The 20,103-nt window shown below is 41.3% G+C and overlaps 1 protein-coding gene across 6 annotated transcripts in view; it reads left to right on the top strand.

Annotated features, from left to right (window-relative positions):
• The window catches only part of NIPBL (NIPBL cohesin loading factor), a 177,816-nt gene that overhangs the window by 51,258 nt on the left and 106,455 nt on the right, over nt 1-20,103 (top strand). For all 6 annotated transcript variants that reach the window (XR_007505028.1, XM_049794610.1, XM_049794613.1 and 3 more), the window contains exons 2-4: nt 15,316-15,459; nt 17,537-17,702; nt 18,824-18,954. Coding sequence is in view for 5 of the 6 variants with exons in the window: in XM_049794610.1 (XP_049650567.1) it covers nt 15,396-15,459; nt 17,537-17,702; nt 18,824-18,954 (361 nt within the window). In the remaining variant the exon portion in view is untranslated. The remainder of the gene's footprint in view (nt 1-15,315; nt 15,460-17,536; nt 17,703-18,823; nt 18,955-20,103) is intronic.

Here is a 20,103-nt window from a genome sequence, read left to right as displayed (position 1 = left end):
CTACTACATTTGCTTCTGCAGGACAAAAAGAATTTAGTAGCTTTCAGTAGTGTCAGGATTTTTTACATGAAAGGAGAATCTCATAAAGAGGATATTTATTGCTTAAAAAGATGGAAAAGTAGCAGTAATAAACTCCCTGAATAACTGGATTCTTCCTGACAGAAGTTTTAGCTGCTTTATTTTGCAGAACTGGTGAATATAACTACCATACTAAGGTATTTCATGTCTAATAGCTATCAATGTAATTGTGCTTGCAAAAATGATGTGTATTTTATACAGGTTAACTTTTTAAAACTTACCAATTCTTTGGTTTAGGTTTTGCTACCTTATCAGTAGGACTTGATCTTGTATCACTTTTGTAATGAGAAAGAGCCAGTAGTATCTTATTTTGGAACTAGGTGCAAGATTTGTGTTCCATTCACTTAAATTTAATCCCCATGTTTTAAGAAGACAACTGAGCTGCCTAATAGTAAGGCTCTTTAAACAGACTCTGTTTTGCATTAGTTCTGAAATGAAGGAGCAGGAAATAAACCTTCCTGTAGAACAGTATTGTTACTTATGTAGCCCCACTGATGCTTTGGGTGTTTTCCATGAAAATTGGTAATTCTGAGATTTAATACTTTTCTGTTTTGCTGAAATAATGTACACTTGTTGATCATCACAACACTTTGTAAATATAATTTGCTTTTCTGCAAATTTTTGTGTCAGGTTATGCTACCTGAAAGAATAGGCTTTTACTTGGTGCTTAAATGTCTTACTTTTGTATGAAGGACTTGATACAAGCTCATTTTAAAGAGTTCTTTGTGCCAAGGCATCCAAATTAAATGTTTGAGATGCTATTTTTAAGTGCAGAACACTGTTTATAAGTGCTCTTTAATTTTTCATTTTATTTGATATAACAAAAAGGAAGTTTCCTGGGCTTGAAAGAAGGAAATGGCTTTAACAGAAAAAGATCCTAATGCTGCTGGACACCTGTTCCTTCTTTTCAGGAAACTGCATTGTAATGAATTTTCACCCTTTGTAATTGCAAGGTAGCAATAAAAGTCAGCATTTCCTGCTAGACATTCATGTAGAATCATGGAATGGTTTGGGTTGGAAAGGACTTTAAAGACTATCTAGTCCCAACCCCCCTGCCATGGGCAGGGACACTTTCCACCAAACCAGGCTGCGCAAAGCCCCATTCAACCCGGCCTTGAACATTTCCAGGGATGGGGCATCCACAACTTCTCTGGGCAACCTGTCCCAGTGTCTCACCACCCTCATAGTGAAGAATTTCTTCATTTATGTCTAATCTAAATCTGTCCTATTCCAGTTTGAAGCCATTACCCCTTGTCCTATCACTACACACACTTGTAAAAAGTCCCTTTTGGGCTTTCTTCTAGGCCCCCTTTAGGTAGTGGAGGCTGCTGTAAGGTCTACCTGGAGCCTTCTGTGGTGGGTTGACCCTGGCTGGATGCCAGGTGCCCACCAAAGCCACTCTTATCACTCCCCCAGACCCACCCCTTATTCCATACCATTTGTGTCATGCTCAGGTCCCACATAATTTAATACAGATATCTTCTAACGATGCCATTATATTCTCATTACTGAAATCCCTTCTTACTAACACTTACAACTGAAACTACATACTTAAACCAGTTTTATACCCAACGTACAGATTTATACATTCTTATTAATTACTATCCCCTGTCCTTTAAGAGATATTCCATGGGCTTTTTCCACTCCTCCTGATGTTCACACACAGATTATGACTTGGGCCCCATCCGTCAAGATGGGTGGTCAGGACAGGAGAAGCAGTATGGTCGATTGTTGGGCACCAACACTGGCTTGGTTTGGGTCACCGATGCACTTGTCTGGTTCCTTGCGAAGTTCACTCCTCTGCAGTTCAGGTCATTCCTGCTACATTACTTCCTACAACATACAACTCGCATCACAGATTATTTTTTCCCCAAGGTTAAATGTCCTTGAGGCATACACTGGGTTTCCCCATCGTTCCGCATTACCCACCAAGTACACCCAGGTCCCTGAGCAAAGACAATCCCACGAATAGGTTTGCCTTTTCCCATGGGAGGAGAAATCCACGCTATCTTCCCCAGCCACTTCCTCATGTGCACTACGGGGACCTTATCTCCTCCCACAGTATGTAGGGGTTCTGTTTGGGCAGGACCAGGATGGTTAGCAGATCCTCTGGTGTTAACTAGCTAAGTGGATTCTGCTGAATTTGTATCCCAATGCTTCCATATCCCATTGCCTAGTGCTCTCAACATAGTCTTCAACAGTCCATTATATTTCTCAATTTTTCCAGATGCTTGTGGGTGATAGGGTATGTGGTACACACACTCAATGCCGTGTTTCTTTGCCCAGGAGCTTATGAGGTTATTTCGGAAATGAGTCCCCTTGTCTGATCTAGTTCTTTCTGGGGTACCGTGTCACCATAAAATTTGCCTTTCGAGGCCTAAGATGGTGTTTCGGGCAGTGGCATGGTTTACAGGATATGTTTCTAGCCAAACAGTAGTTGCTTCCACCATCGTGAGCATGTAGCGCTTGCTTTGGTGTGTTCGTGGCAGTGGTGCAATGTAGTCAATTTGCCAGGCCTCGCCATATCGAAAGCCCAGCCACTGCCCTCTGTTCCAGGGAGACTTTACTCTGGTGGCTTGTTTGATTGCAGCACATGTTTCACATTCATGAGTGACCTGTGTGATGGCCTCCATGGTCAGGTCCACCCCTCGATCACGAGCCCACCTATATGTTGCATCTCTCCCTAGATGTCCCGATGTCTCATGGGCCCATCGAGCTACAAATAGCTCACCCTTACGCTCCCAGTCCAGGTCCACCTGAGCTATTTCTATTTTGGCAGCCTTGTCTACCTGTTCATTATTTCAGTGTTCTTCAGTGGCACGGCTTTTGGGCATGGGAGCATCTACATGGCATACCTTTAGAGTCATGTGTTCTACAAATGCTGCTGCCCAGATCGGTTTACCCCTGCATTGCCAATTGGTCTTCTTCCACTGCTGCAGCCACCCCCATAGGGCTTTAGCCACCATCCAGGTGTCGGTATAGAGGTAGAGTACCAGCCACTTTTCTCATTCAGCAATGTCTAGGGCTAGTTGGATGGCTTTCACTTCTGCAAACTGACTTGACTCACGTTCTCCTTCAGTGGCCTCAACGACCTGTCGTGTGGGACTCCACACAACAGCTTTCCACTTCCGATGGTCCCCTACCACACGACAGGATCCATCAGTAAACAAAGCATAACACCTTTCGTCTTCTGATAACTCATCGTATGGAGGTGCCTCTTGGGCACGAGCCACCTCCTCAGGCGATGCTCCAAAATCTCTGCCTTCTGGCCAGTCCATGATCTCTTCCAGAATTCCTGAGCGGGTAGATTTCCCCAGTCAAGCCCGTTGCGTGATCAATGCTGTCCACTTACTCCATGTAGTGCTGGTTGGATGATGTGTAGAGGGTATATTTCCTTTGAACATCCAGTGTAGCACAGGCAATCGTGGTGCCAAGAGGAGATATGCTTCTGTACCAACAACTTCTGAAGCAGCTCGAACCCCCTCATATGCTGGTAGTATCTCTTTTTCAGTCGGGCTGTAGTGGGCTTCTGATCCTTGGTACCCCCGGCTCCAAAACCCTAATGGTTGACCTCGGGTTTCTCCTGGTGTTTTCTGCCACAGGCTCCAGGTGAGACCATGCTCCCCAGCTGCAGTGTAGAGTACATTTTGTACATCTGGTCCTGTCCGGACAGGCCGAAGAGCTACTGAACAAGCTATTTCCTGGCTGATTTGCTCAAAGGCTTGTTGTTATTCAGGGCCCCATTCAAAATAGTTCTTTTTCTGCATTACTTGATAGAGAGGGCTCACAAGCTGACTATGACCTGGAATATGCATTCTCCAGAACCCCACAAGGCCTAGGAAAGCTTGTGTTTGTTTCTTGTTAGCTGGTGGAGACATAGTTGCTATCTTGTTAACCACATCCATAGGGACATGAGGGCGTCCATCCTGCCATTTTATTCCCAAGAACTGAATCTCCTGTGCAGGTCCCTTGACCTTGCTTTTCTTTATGACAAAAACAGCTTTCAGAAGAATCTGAATTATTCTTTTTCCCTTCTCAAACACTTCTTCTGCCTCATTGCCCCACACGATGATGTCATCTATGTATTATAAATGTTCAGGGGCATCGCCTTATTCCAGTGCAGTTTGGATTAGTCTGTGACAAATGGTAGGGCTGTGCTTCCACCCCTGAGGCAGTCGATTCCAGGTGTATTGGACACCTCTGCATGTGAAAGCAAACTGTGGCCTGCACTCTGCTGCCAAAGGAATGGAGAAAAACGCATTGGTAATATCAATTGTAGCATACCACGTGGCTGCCTTTGATGCCAGTTCATATTGGAGCCCTAAAATGTCTGGTACAGCAGCACTCAGTGGCGGTGTCACTTCATTCAGGCCGCGATAATCTACTGTTAACCTCCACCCTCCATCAGACTTTTGCACTGGCCATATAGAACTCTTAAAAGGTGAATGAGTCTTGCTGATGACTCCTTGGCTCTCTAGTTGATGAATCAGCTCATGGATGGGAGCCAGGGAGTCTTGGTTTGTCCGATATTGCCGGCGGTGCACCGTCCTGGTAGCGATTGGCACCTGCTGTTCTTCAACTTGCAGCAATCCCACAGTAAAGGGATCTTCCGAGAGGCCAGGCAGGGTAGATAGCTGCTTGATCTTCTCTGTATTTACAGTGGCTACACCAAAAGCCCACCGGTACCCCTTTGGGTCCTTGAAGTACCCTCTCTTGAGGTGGTCTATGCCAAGGATACAAGGGGCCTCTGGGCCGGTCACAATGGGGTGCTTTTCCCACTTGTCCCCTGTCAAGCTCACTTCAGCCTCCAGTATAGTCAATTCTTGGCATCCCCCTGTCACTCCAGAGATCCAGATGGATTCTGTGCCCCTGTATCCTGATGGCATCAGTGTACACTGTGCACCAGTGTCTACCAAAGCCTTATACTTCTGTGGGTCTGATGTGCCAGGCCATCGAATCCACACAGTCCAGTATATCCAGTCATCCCTTTCCTCCTCCTGGCCGAAGGCAGGGACCCTCTGTTGCTGTTCCTCATCAGAGTATTCACTGTCCGACCCTTGTGGTGCTAGACCAGAGGTCCCCTCACCAGAATCAAGGGAGGTAGTTTCAGTTCTTCTATGCCTGGAGGATCACTGATTGCTTTCTTGGGCCTCTACAGCAACAACACTGACAGCCTTCTTCTTGGGTGACCCCTTCTTAACAGCTGTGTTCCCTCTCAGTTCATGTATGCAGGCTTCCAGCTTAAAGGTGGGTTCACCATCCCACTTCCTCATGTCCTCCCCTTGGTTGTGCAGGAAGAACCAGAGTGTACCACGTGGCATACACCTTGGGCTCCCTTTCCCTCTGACCGGGGCAGGAGAGGAGTGATTTCTTGGAGTGTCTCTAACAGCCAAGGCACTGTCCTGTACGGATGAGGAGACACAGAGATTTTCCTCAAAGTTTTGGAGCCAAGACGACAGTTTCTCCACAGTTGGTGTTTCCATATCTGGGCAATGCATTGCTGCCAAGCTGTTAGAATACAACGCTGGGGCACCTTGAATCACCTTTCTCCACATGGCCTGTGTGCACAGGACATCCTCTGGATCTTTGGAGACTTCCTCATCATCTAGATCACTGTAGATGACTTCCACCACTGCTAACTCTCTCAGGTACTGGATGCCTTCATCTGCGGTAGTCCACTTTTCTGAGGAATTCACAGGATCTTCCTTGAATGGATATCTTGCCCTCACACTTGAGAGGAGCCGGCTCCAGAGACTGCAGATTGCTGCCTCTTTTCCAATTCCTCTTTCAGTTCCCTGGTTTCTAGTGAGGTATCCCAGCTGTTGGGCTTCCTTGCCTTCCAGTTGCTGACTGTCAGCCTCATTATCCCAGCACTGGAGCAGCCAGGCAGCAATCCGCTCACCTGGCTGGCAGCTGTAGTCTTTTGCAAGTCCCAAAGTTTGGAGGACGTCAGGGACTGGGCAGTTTCCACTTCCTGTTTAAGTTCCCTCACTCCTTCCTCCAATTTCTTTATCGAAGGACCAGCATCTAGATTAAGCCTTTCCTCTTCTTCTTCCCTCATTAATTGATGGTATGGACCTGTTGATCTCCTTGTCCACTCTTTCCTTTTCACTACTGGGGCAATTACTGTAGTTGTTGTTGTTGTTGTTTGGGTCCCTGTCTCGAGCATAGTGTCCTCAGATGCAGTCTGGGTCCCTGCCTCAACTGTGGTCCTCTGAGAGTGTTGAACTATGGCTCGGTAGGCATAGGCCAGGCCCCAGTACAGTGCGAGAAGCTGCTGGTTTTCATTGGAATAGGCAAGGCACCCTTCTATCAGGTGGTGCGTCAGTTTGCCAGGGTTACTTGCCTGTTTGGGTGTAAAGTCTCAGATTATGGGAGGTAATAACCGTCCTAAGAATCTGCCCAAATCTTTCCATATACCCTGCCACCCAGGGACCGGTTGCTTGAGGGCACATTTCAGTATTGCCTCACCTGAAACTTGTCTTCTCTTATACCAGGATGAGACCAGATTCCACAATACCCATAATATACCACCAGTATTAATTATTAGTATTGAACAGCTCACCTAAGGGTGAACAAGGACCTCGGGAGCCTGCATAAAAAAGCCATTCACATCAGTGCCAGGTAGGGAGAGGGAGATGTGTTCCCTCATCTCCTCCACAAGATCGTTCCCACAACACAGCAAAGCCATCAGTGCCAGGACAAAGCACATAGACATTATTTGTATTAGCATGTTCCTGAGTTCCTTCATTCTCCCCACAAGATAGCTCCTGCAGCACAACAAAGCCATCAGTGCCAGGGCAAAGCATACAGCCGTTATTTGCATTACCATGTTCCCAAACTCAGCAAGATAGAGATAAGCAAGCAGCCAACAAGCTCCGTGCCCTGCACAGGAGCTTGCCTCTTAATAACTAGCTGTAGCACGCTTAATGCAAAACTGCTGTTGTCATGCCCCATGTTGGGTGCCAAAAAAGGACTGTGGTGGATTGACCCTGGCTGGATGCCAGGTGCCCACCAAAGCCACTCTTATCACTCCCCCTTCTCAGCTGGACAGGGGGGAGAAAATATAACAAAAGGCTCATGGATCAAGATAAGGACAGTTTAATAAAGTGAAAGCAAAGGTAGCGTGCAAAAGCAAAGGAAAACAAATGGTGTTATTCTCTACTTCCCATCAGCAGGCGATGTCTAGCCACTTCCTGGGAAGCAGGGCTTCAGTACACTTAGTGGTTGCTCTGGAAGACAAAAATGCCCCCCTTCCGTCTCCCTTTACTTAGCTTTTATATCTGAGCTGATGTCATATGGTATGGAATATCTGTTTGGTTAGTTTAGGTCAGCTGTCCTGGTTATGTCCCCTCCCAAGATCTTGCCCTGCCCCAGCCTGCCATTGAGGGGGGGGGGGCAAAAATGTTGGAGAGACAGTTGTGATGCTGTGCCAGCACTGCTCAGCAGTAGCCAAAACACTGGTGTGTTATCAACAACTTCCTAGCTACTGATGCAGAGCACAGCGCTATGAGGGCTGCTATGGGGAGTATTAACTTCATCTCAGCCAGACCCAATACACCTTCTCTTCTCCAGGCTGAAGAACTCCAAATCTCTCAGCCTTTGCTGATAGGAGAAGTGTTCCATCTCTCTGATCATTTTTATGGCCCTCCTCTGGACCCGCTCCAACAGGTCCCTGTCTTTCCTGTGCTGAGGACCCCCGAGCTGGATGCAGTACTGCAGGTGGGGTCTCAGCAGAGTGGAACAGAGGGGCAGAATCACCTCCCTCAACCTGCTGGTTGTGCTTCTTTTGATGCAGCCCAAGATACAGTTGGCTTTGTGGGCTGTGAGCGCACGTTGCCTGACCGCATTGAACTTCTCATCAGCCAACACCCCAGGTCCTTCTCTGCAGGGCTGCTCTCAATCCATTCATTGCCCAGCCTGTATTTGTGCCTGGGATTGCTCCGACCCAGGTGCAGGACCTTGCACTTGGCTTTGTTGAACTTCATGATGTTTGCAGGGCCCACCTCTCAAGCCTGTCAAGGTCCCTCTGGATGGCATCCCTTCCCTTCAGCCTGTTGACCGCACCACACAGCTTGGTGTTGTCGGCAGACTTGCTGAGGGTGCACTCAATCCCAGTGTTCATGTTGTGTAGATCAGGGAAGCTGCATACTACCCATAGGTATCTGCTTTCTGCACATGGCTGAGTCTGGCTGTTTTGTTGTTGGGTTTTTTTGTGGTGGTCCTGTCGTGTCAATTCTTCTCTCCTCACCCAGGAAGAGTTACTACAGGTGCAAAGCGCAATTTATGCTTTATGATACTCTATCCTGGTAGAAGTGTATGCGCTTCTGCATTAAGAGGTATCATTCTTTGAACCCACAGACCTCTCATACTGTGTATGCTTCCACCAACTTTATTGGGGTTTGTCTTGCCATTTACCCTGGTGTCATTGCCACTACTATCACAAGGGCATCAATGTCATTATTATAAAATAGAAGAGCGGAGACAAAAGGAATGTGGCAGTACCCATAGAGGAAGAAAATGGTTGCCCTCAAGTTTTTTTCTAAAGGTTGCTTTATGTTCAGAAGCAACTTAAAATAGACCCAGTACAGTACTTTTCACAAAGGTTTCTTCTCTTACAGTGATTGTAGTGATTTGAGCACCTACTACTGGAATAATTTCAGAAAAACAGATTATACTAATATTGGTTTAGAAATTGTACTAGGTAATTTTTATCTGAAACTTTTTAATTTTTCACTTGCCTTGTCAGCATCACTGATTCTCCTGACTAATCATTTCATGAACCAAACATACGGATTTCACTATTATACTGAATTTCATCCGGTTTTGTGCTTCTGGGATTTCTGTATCTGTATTTTCCAACTTATTTTTTTGTAGCAAGTATTGTAGAAAGTAAAACTATTCTGTATGTACTGTGAACTTCCTGGTTTTATAAATGCTGGTATGTTTTCATGGGCTTTTATTGTTAATAATGAGTATTCTGGATTTCAGACACCCCACCCCCCACACCACCCGTCTTTCTCTTCACCTCCTCCCACCTGCTGCAACCGCCACCCAGCTTTGGTTGTTCAAGTTAGATTCATGCCACGTGTCTTCATAGTTTCTTGCATTACTATTTTAACTTTAGACAGCTGCATCAGTTATTAATTACTATTCACTTCCAATACTGACTTTTTCGAGATTGAGTTAGTGTTAAGATGCTTTATATTGTGAATATGCATGTTTGGTTGTTGCCCCCCTCCCCAGTGTACTGGGCTTGTGTGGCAAGATTTTGGTAGTGGAGGGGCTACAGGGGTGGCTTCTGTGAGAAGCTGCTAGAAGCTTCCCATGTCCAACAGACCCCATACCAGCCGGCTCCAAGACAGACGTGCTGCTGGCCAAGGCTGAGCCAATCAACATAGTGGTAATGCCTCTGTGATAACAGATTTAAGAAGGAAAAAAAGTTGCAGCAGGCACAGAAGCTGCAGCTGGAGAGAGGAGTGAGAACATGGAAGAGAAACAACCCTGCAGACACCAAGGTCAGTGCAGAAGGAGGGGGAGGAGATGCTCCAGGCGCCAGAGCAGAGATTCCCCTGCAGCCCGTGGGGAAGCCCATGGTGAGGCAGGTTGTCCCCCTGCAGCCCAGGGAGGTCCACAGTGGAGCAGATATCCAGCTGCAACCCCAGGGAGGACCCCACGCCAGAGCAGGTGGGTGCCTGAAAGAGGCTGTGACCCCGTGGGAAGCCCGCGCTGGAGCAGGCTCCTGGCAGGACCTGCAGATCCATGGAGAGAGGGGCCCATGGCAGAGCAGGTTTTCTGGCAGGACTTGTGACCCCGCGGGGGACCCACGCTGGAGCAGTGTGCTCCTGAAGGACTGCACGCTGTGGAAGGGACCCACGCCGGAGCAGTTCGTGAAGAACTGCAGCCCATGGGAAGGACCCATGTTGGAAAAGTTCGTGAAGGACTGTCTCCCATGGGAGGGACCCCATGCTGGAGCAGGGGAAGAGTGTGAGGAGTCCTGCCCCTGAGGAGGAAGGAGTGGCAGAGACAGCATGTGACGAAGTGATTGTAACCCCTGTTCCTCATCCCCCTGTGCTGCTGAGGCAGGGGTAGGTAGAGAACTCAGGAGTGAAGCTGTGCCCAGGAAGAAGGGAGAGGTGGGGGAAGGTGTTTTAAGATTTGGTTTTATTTCTCATTACCATACTCCGGTTGATTGGTAGTAAATTAAGTTAATTTTGCCTAAGTCGAGTCAGTTTTGCCTGTTGACAGTAATTGGTGAGTGATCTCTCCCTGTTCTTATCTCAACCCACGAGCCTTTCATTATATTTTTCTCTCCCCTGTCCAGCTGAGGAGGGGAGTGATAGAGAGTCTTTGGTCAACCCACCACACCCAGGTACTTCAGGGTTAGACTATGTTTTGGCAACTGTATCTCCTTCCTTAGTATTTTTTAAAGTATTTTTGAAAGCATTTAGTTCTGGAAACTTACTGTGGTCGTATGAAACTGTAGTTCTGGTATGGAAACCAGAAATCTGCCCTCTTGTGGTTAAATCTGTATGATGTACCTCAGTCATGGCATCTTACTTGAATGAGAACTAGAGAATATTCATTCGTTCTTTCTGCTTCTCTCCCTCATTCTTTAAGTGATTTTATTTTTTTTTTCAAAGGACAGTGTATGGACTGATAACTAGCAGAGATTGATGTAGTAACTAAGAAGAAAAGTAGTTTATTGCAAAATATGGAAGTTTAAAACTGGTGATGAGGCAAGGCTTCTTAAATTTCTAATAGCATGTTTGCTGATTTAAAAGAAAAGTAAAAGTGCCCTGCTCACCTAAATTATAAAATAGCTAATACATCAGTTGTACTCGTTTACTTTCAGTGTGCAGCTGCAGAAGTCAACTTTGATCATGGTGCTGCGGTTCCATCAGTACGATGCTGCTCAACATAAAAGAATTCACATAATTTTGTCTCTAATCTTCTTTTCAGAAATATATTAGGTCAGTCATGTAAGTTATTTTTTAAATCCAAATATATAAGTTCAGAAATACCCTGGAATATTGGGAGTGAAACATTTAAATGTACATAGGAAATTTCTGAATCCTGAGGTTAGTTACTTATCTTTGCATTACTACTGAGTCTGTGTGTTACTGCACATAAACAGATTTTTGCTTTTATTTTGTTTTCTACTGTTCTCATGTGTGCACATAGCTAAGCTGTGGAAGAAGTGATATTTTTGTTAAGGAGGCAAGAATGTTTTTCAGCCTAGAGGAATGTTTCATAAATGCAGAGCTTGAATCTTCGTATGATAATGAGTGGTCAGAGTCCTGTCATCACTTCATTGATAGTCAGATGCTGCCATTTCTGAAAAAATACAGATGCGGTTTGTTTCTCTTTTCTTGGATGTTTTTGTGGGGTGATTTGTGTTTGTTTGCTTGCTTTGGTTGTGTGTTGGGTTTTTTTCCCCCCCTTCCCTGATTGTAGTCTCCTTTCACTTGATGATCACTGTCTCTCTACCTAAATTGTTGACAACTTTTGATCCTCTCTTCCTCCCTTTATTTTAGCCATACCTGTCCATTCTCTCTAAAGAGATACTTTTTTTTTTTTCCCCTGTTAGTTTTCCACTCTGCCATTAATCCAGTACTATGGTGAGAAGTGCAGAATATATATAGAGATGAGTTGTAGAGAGGATCCGTATGACACAGGTCAAACCTTGTGCCACTGAAGACAGTCAGAATTTTCCATGTCCATGTTATGGACTGTTTTACCAACCACATACTTACTTTCTGCTTTAAAAATACCAATTAAAAAAACCCCAACACAGAACACACACACACAAAAAAACCCCCAAGCCACCAAAACCCAACAACCACAACATTTTAAATTTAACATTTTCTTAGGCATTTTCTTTGCAATATTAATTTGCAGTAAAGGAGAATATACATAATTGACAAAAAAAAATGAAAGAAGATAACATAAGGAAGTAGCACTTTAAATGTATGCTTATTATACTTAGCATAAACTTTTTAAACATTACTTTCCTTGCTATCTTGGCTTGGCTTCACTTCATTATTGTGTATTACACTGATAGCTTTTTCATATATTATTCTCAATATATGTTGCCATTTCACTGTTTTCCTTTCATTGAGGGGTTCTTTGTAGGACTTCCTTTGTGCACTGTAGTGTCTTCCTCACTGAAACATCTTTTACAATATCCATTGTTTCTTATAAAGAGCAAGAGCCTAAATAAACATATATTGAATATGCAAGACCTCATTTGCATATATGTAAAGTTGATTTCTACTTCTCTGTTTGAACTGCTACACTACACTCTTGATGCATTGTTTAAAAGCTTTCCAATGCAGCAATTCTTTGATTTCCTTACTTCAGCTAATATAACAGTTTAATTTTTTCAGTCTAGAGGTAGAAATGCTATACTACTGGTATTCCTTAAATAAGTGAGTTTACTAATGTTCTCAGTGACATCAGATTTGAGTTCTAGTTTCATTGGATCTCAGTTTCTAGTTCTGGAATTGAATCCCAACTTGTCTGCCAGTTGTATAGCAAACACAGTTTTGCTCTCAACACAGCAGATGTAATATTTGGACCCAGATATTCCTATGTGGTTTCTTCACATTGTGTTTGTTGTATAAACTAATCCCATCACTTCATCCCATCAGTCTCTTTTTGTCTTTTGTTTACTCTCATCTGTTTACTCTCATCATCATATTTACAAAACTTTTGTAGCATAAGAGACAGACTTCTTGAATTGCTCTGCTTAGTTCCCAGCTGGTGCAGGCAACCACATCCTGTCCCTTCTGTAACATCTGTATAATCCGTTTTTAAAGTAACGGTGTTGCTTATCACAACTACTCCTAATGGAAGGCTGTTCTAGAAAGTTGCAGGTCTGATGGTGAGAAGCTCTGCCCAATTTTCTTCTTGTTTGCATTCATGCCCCCATTTATTGTTGTGCTAGCATTGCCCTGTAGCATGCTTCCTTTGTAATCTTCTTTGACTGCCTTAGAGAGAGCAACCACATCCCCTCTTGACCTTTGTTTTGTTAGCTAAACAAACCAAACCCTTCTACTCTCCTCTTACAAAGAAAGTTTACTCTTCCCCTGGCCATCCTAGCTCACTGCACTTGCTCCTCTCTCAGGTCTGGATCTTGCCAGTTCAGGTTTTTATCATGTATCTATGGAGAAGGTTTCTAATTTAAGTGTCTGGTTTTCAAGGAATTTTTCCCATTGAATCTGTGTAATTTAATTATAGTGGCAGTAATACCAGGAAAGAACTTGAATTAGTAGTGACAGCCTCTGATGTTTAAAGCTTTCCCAGGTGATCAGGAAGGAAGGTGAACAGATTTTTTTTTTTCCTTGTTTTTTCGTTGTTTCTGTGTTACATGCAGGATTTCCAAGAGTGCTGACTAGTGGCATGGTTTTGGTCAGCTTTGATGCAGTTTCAGTCAGGAAGGAGGAGATCATCAGACAGGACCTCTTTATTGTACATATAATTTATGTATAAAAAGTGTTCTTTAATTAGTAACCTTTCAATGAAAACTTAAATTCTAAAAATATTAGTTCCTGTTGGTTTGCTATTGCAGACTCTTTGTGGGAAAAGTTAGGTACTCCTTTTTTTTCTTTTTTTTTTTTCCTTAAAGACTTAGTTATTTATGGAGCTAAAAAACCACTGAAATTCTGTGTATATTGGTATTTGTTTTGGATAAAAAGCCCTCGAGTATTGAGTAGTATTTGAAACTGCTCTGGGCGTTTGAAGACTGTTTTCTCCTGGATTAAAAGAAAGCCAAAACAGCAACCCACACAGAATATCTGTCTGTAGCAGTTTCCTTAACTAGATTTCTGTATCTGTAATGTAGTATATTTTTAAAACAAATGTAAGTTAGTGGTGAAAATGAGACTGTGGCAGGTGCAGCAAAGGAAGTCAACTCATTGTCAGTTCTGTTTAACCTCAGTGTTGGTATGTTTTTCAAAGAACTCAGTTGTGTGTAGATAGGGAAACTTTGAAAATTTAACTTCAGTAGTTCATGAAAACTATGAGCAGGAAAAAGACAACATTCAGTTTCCTTGTCTTGCTTGAAATCCATATGTATTTATTAACAGTGATGTCTTGTATATTGCCATTGGTGTGGTGTAAGAAAGAATGAGATAAAAATTACTGAGGAAATGACAGTCATCTTTTGGTTTTTATGTATTGTATATGTAATTCTCAAAAATGTTGGCTCGTAAAGTAAGTGTAAGCGAACCACGATTTCATCATCTTCAGTAGATAACATAAATGCTTACAGAAGTCTTTTTACTATTTCCCAAACTGTTAACACAGGTGCCTGTCTATAATAGGTAACTGCATGTGTATCAAATTCCTTTCCTTTAATTTATTTTGTTTGTCTTCAGCAAATATAATGTTCAAATTTTGTCATTTCATTAGTATAATAGTGAACCCATAATGTGTAATCTCTGTAAATTTTTGTTGTTTTGGAACTGCGGTTGAAATTATTGTGATGACCTTTTTTTGTTTTCTTTTATTAGCAGTTTGGACTTTCTTACAGTTAGGATCTTTATAGTTAGGGAAAACTGAGTGAACAAATTCCTTTTTCACTAGTTGAATATAAACTGTGCTGTTATACAGGAAATAAACAAGCTAGTTCAGTGGTGGCTAAGCCCTTTCTTCTTGTGGAGGGAATGATACAGTTTCTGGTAGTAGTTTGACCAAGAGTGTTTAATATTAAAGAGATATTTTCAGCTCAATTTTGAAATAGCTACTACTTTTAAAATATAGTAAGATTTTGTATTTGTCACTTTTACTCCTTCATTTTTGCATCTGTGAATTACTCGTTTTGGTTTTGCTAGCCTGTTCTTGCATGAAAAAAACCTCCTTCTGCAAAACTGGGAAGTGAATATAGCAGCTAATTACTTAAACTGGTTATGCATTAAGTGCTATCCACTGCATTATGAACTAACAGAAGTTTTGTTACCAATTTTTTAGTTGCTACTGTATAACCTGAGCAAATTTTCTTTTGATTGCCTTATCTTGCACCTTTTTTGGTGAAGGGCTCTGCTTCTGAGACCAGAAGCTTGCCTTTTGATTGCTTAATATGGTTTGATATTTAAAATCTACATTGTTCTACCCACTCTTGACAAAATTTACTTAGTATGCAGCTGAGCGTATGGACTGTGTTTTATTTATGTTACTGAATTTAAAATTCTAGAACAGTAACTGAGAATATTCTTTTTTTTTTTCCTTTTTTAGTGCTTGGGAGATGGGAAGTAATGATAGCTGGCACATGAACTAAAATATCTGTGTAGGCACTACTCTCCCAGAACTTCAGGATGAATGGGGATATGCCTCATGTTCCCATCACTACTCTTGCAGGGATTGCTAGTCTTACAGACCGTAAGTACTCTTCTTTTTCTTGTCTTTGCTCTGCTACTTTCTACCTCTTTGGTAAATACCTGCATTTTCAAAATACTAAAAACAGTTTTATTTTAAAAGTTCTTAGAGGTAAATCTGTTCAAAATCATATTTGGCATTAAAAAATGTTAATTTTGTCATTGCTTGAATTTTGAAGATCTATTCAAATAAAACATGCCAATTTAAACATAAAATGTAGGTTAAAAAAAACCTTAAGGAAACCTGAAATGAAATACAGGAATTCATTGTTTATTTGGAATATCATTCAGTAGCATATCTGGGTACCCCACAAGTAAAGAAAAACATATAAATGATAAAACACTTCTCTAAAACATATGAGAGAGAGAGAGAGGGTTAGACTGATGCTTAACTAACTATAGAGAGTTATGGAATATGCTGAATATACTTGAAACCTTGTTCCTAGTTTTGGACAAGGCACCAAGAAGTTGCTCTAAGTAACAGGTGCAAAGAATGTCTGCTAGAATGGAAATAAGTGGCTGAACCTATGAGTCTTCCTTCTTAGCTGTTCAGCCTACAAAAGGAGCAGCTGAGGTGTGTGTACTGTCTTTAAATACATCAGGAAGACAAAATGCAAAGAAAGGAAAAGAACTATTTACATTAAAAGCTGATACAGGCACAAACCAAAATGGTTATAATGTGACCAAAAATAAACTTCTAGTGAAAACTAAGGGATTTATTAGTACTATAATGAAGTCCTAGAACAACCATTGCTAAAAGAGCAGTTGGAAAAAAGATGCATCTTGTTTATAAAGTGTAAGACAGAGTTTATAGCTCAGTTTTCTGTCTGAGGATAGTTGGACTCAGTAACCCAGGTGCTTCGTCTGAGCTCTTGATTTTGTTATTATACTGTTGAAATTTGGACACTTTCCAACAGACACTGAAAGTATATATCCAGCAATTGAATTTAATTGCCTACAGTAAAAAAAGCAGATATATTGGAGGAAAAAACCCACTTCTTCATGTCCTGATATTCTGAAATACCAAATTGGAAGATGCTGCTTATGTATTTAGATGTGTGTATATGTATCATTATGTATGCCTAATAACGGACCATCAGGATGCAAATAATAAGTTTCTGGACTATGGGCAGTTTTCCGGCATTAAGTATTTGCAGGTAAGGTTCTAAAAGGAAGTCAAAATTCTTAACTGGTGGAAGTCACTGGCCAGACTCCTGATGCAAGAGTTTCTTGAAACACTGAACTACCCTTGGTGGGATTAGCCTTTGTATTAGGTGCATTTGCTTCTTTATCTGTTATAGTTATCTGATGTTTACAATCTCAGGAGCAGCTGAAAGAGAAAGACTCATAACTGCTTCACCTGACTTTTCTCTGTATGAAAAGAAGGAACTGGAATGGGCAAGACCTGTTGCCCTAAAAACGTGGAGGACATGATGACTAGAGGCAGTAGAGTAGGCTAATTAACTAGGTGAATTTATACTGTTTTATTTTGCTAATCTTGTTAATTTTTCCATTGAAGGTAATCTGATGCAAGTAATGAAAGCTAGCTATTTCAATGTATTATACACTTCTATTTGAATTGCAATTTTTTTCTAAATACAGTAATGATGTACATTATTGTGTATTGTATCATCAGAGTAGAAAACTTATAGTATATGCTCAATGCACTTACAGCACAGCACACAACTACAAGGATTTTGCATTTCCTTCCTTTATCAATGCTTTTGGCTCCAAGAGAAAGCTCCCATAACATATTAAATAACAATATTCTGGAATGTTTAAAAGTATGCTTTTATTGATACTACTTGCCTTAGCACAGTTAAATATTTACAATAATGTAGTAATATAACTTGAGGGCTTGACTGCATTGCTTTGTTTAAAACAGAGTCCAGCCTTTTTGCGTGTTTGTGCGTGTGTGTTTGGGTGTTCATGATTTAAAAAATCCAGAAATCTTCCGTATATTTTAAATGTAGTTGTCAAGTTTTCTTTCTTAATCACATGGTGGAGTAAGAAGGTGTCCATACCTATATGCTTGTCTTTCATGAAATGGCTCTCAACTTCTTTCTGTTTTCTGATAACAGTTTTGAACCAGCTGCCTCTTCCATCACCTTTACCTGCTACAACAACAAAAAGCCTGCTATTCAATGGACGGATAGCTGAAGAGGTGAACTGCCTTCTGGCTTGCAGGGATGAAAATCTGGTTTCACAGCTCGTCCACAGTCTCAATCAGGTGTCAACAGATCACATGTATGTATTTTGAACTTCCAACTATATTAGATCACTGTCCTTATTCCTTGAAATCAAAATTAACTGGATTGAGAATGATGTGAGAATCTGATGCAGGTTTTTATTAGCCTTGCTTAGCAGATGACTGCTATATGAGAGTCAAATGTTTCAGTCAGTCAGAATCTTAATAATTGTCTGGCAGCCCTTCTGCATAACTATGGGTGTTATTTTGTAGATCTGCTGCTTATTCCATTCTTGCTAGTTAGGAGTGCAGACTTTGTGGTGTTGATTGTGCAATAGTCATTTGTGTTCCACTTTTGGTTAATAATGCATATAGACAAATTATATACCCAGTATTACACAAAAAGAAAACCTTTTGAGACACCCATGTAAGACCCATGTCAATTCTGATTAGGTACTGAACTTAAATATTTTAAGAATTGAACAAGCAAGTATGCTAATGTGTTCTCGTTTTGTTTTGTTGGTTTTTTTTTCCTAGTGTCCTTTGAGTTGTCTGATGTTGACAACCCTGTCTTTTTCCTACATGTACCAATCAATTGTTTTGCTCAAATGGAAGTAGCTTTTAAAAGTCCTCAAAGCAAACAATAAGTGAAAGCACAGATACATTTATAGAAAATCCATTACATTTTTTTTTTATGGTTCACAGGGAATCCTCTGATGTCAAAGATATGCCAATTTCCCTTTTTAAAATAAAAGATTCTCAAAGCATTGGGCTGCAACCTAAATGTTATAAATTCACTCCTACAGTAATGCTTTCTTGATGTTATGCCAAAGCATTCTTTTATGGAGAAGATCATGATATAAAAGTGGGTATAAGAAACTTTATAATAGTCTGAAACTGACAGCCATGTATATATAAATGCTTAGTAACAGAAAATCATGTTGAAGATTAGTAGGAATACCTCTTCTGCGATTCCTTAAAGAAGAGAGGAAAAAAAAAATAGAGGCAGGGAACAGTGCTTTGCAGACTTGTTTTTCGCTATATTTTAACAGTAAATTGTCTTCTTTCATTTTGGTTTTTTTTTTGTTTTTTTGGTTGGTTTTTTTTTTTACTTGACTCATAGTTTCTTATAATTTGAAAATACATTTGCCTCTTTATTTGCTTACTTCCACAATTCCAGAGAGTTGAAAGATAACCTTGGCAGTGATGATCCAGAGGGAGATATACCAGTCTTGCTGCAGGCTATCCTGGCAAGGAATCCTAATGTTTTCAGGGAGAAAAGCATGCAAAACAGATACGGGGTACAAAGCGGTAAGGATTTTTTATTATTTAATGATTGCATTTTATGTTCTGTAAGTTTAGGGGACTGATACTAACCACAAATTTATATGGAACACAACTGTGATATTTATACCTTACCTTGTATTGGATAGTGATAGAAAGCTATGTACCGTGACATCATCTAAGAGCAATTGTATTAGAATAAGCATGGAAATAAGCTCTACCAGGTGTTTTCATAAAAAATGTTTAATTTCACTGCAAAGTTTAATCTCTACCATGAGTGATTGGATTTTATTTTAAAATAATTTTATTTTAATTTCTTTATGGCTAAGTTTATATATTTGTCTTAGTAAATAGTTGAAGTTGGAAAATTATGCCTTGATCTTGCACTATAATAGTACAGATTTTCAGTATCATTGCAGTGGTAGTTCTTAATAGTTCTGGGGTAAGGAATAAGGTTGAATGGACCATACTTACTGGCTCTTCTCTGCCATTCCTCGTCTCAGCAATTTGTGATGCCCTATAGATTTTACTGTTTTGACAGCTAATTCTCGTCTGAGGTGTAGTGAGATATACTGCTGGACAGCAAAAATGAAGTAAAGAGAACAAGCAAAGATTTAATTGGTCAGATTCTAGTTGTAGATCTGGAGACTTGCACCTGAAGTGTGTTCTTTAAATACCAAACTATGACACGAGTAGAATTTCCAGAGTTTCTGCAGTGTGAGGATGAAGCTTTGCTAGCGCTGTAGAGATATAGAGAAATGTTACTGGAGTCTACGGGGGATAGGAAGTGGAGGGTGTTTATGGAGGGGAAAAATAATAAAATGATATTATTAGGTTTGTTCAACTAGGCTAGTGAGTAAAAAGCCATACAATATTTGAAAAGATCTTGCTAAGGAGAGAACAGGTTCCTTGAAAGAAGGCAGAAATTTCCTGGAGTTGAAATTGTGAAAGGCAGTGCTAAATACTTGTAAGTTCATTGATACATATATCCTGAAATTTAAGCCCTGAAAACAGTCTCCAGATCCTGTGTTTAGTGGCAGCTGTGGCAGAGTATGATTTTTCCAGCTGTGGGAAGAATTTTGACTGTCCTGCCAGTGCAGAGTGGTTCCACAAAGAACATAGGCTTGAATTGGAGTTTTCCACCAATTTTGTAGAGTAAAATAATTTTTTTTTCAG

Source organism: Accipiter gentilis, chromosome Z (genome assembly GCF_929443795.1).
Source record: "Accipiter gentilis chromosome Z, bAccGen1.1, whole genome shotgun sequence".
NCBI classification, from domain to species: Eukaryota; Metazoa; Chordata; class Aves; order Accipitriformes; family Accipitridae; genus Astur; species Astur gentilis.
This window is presented reverse-complemented; position numbering and strand designations above follow the sequence as displayed.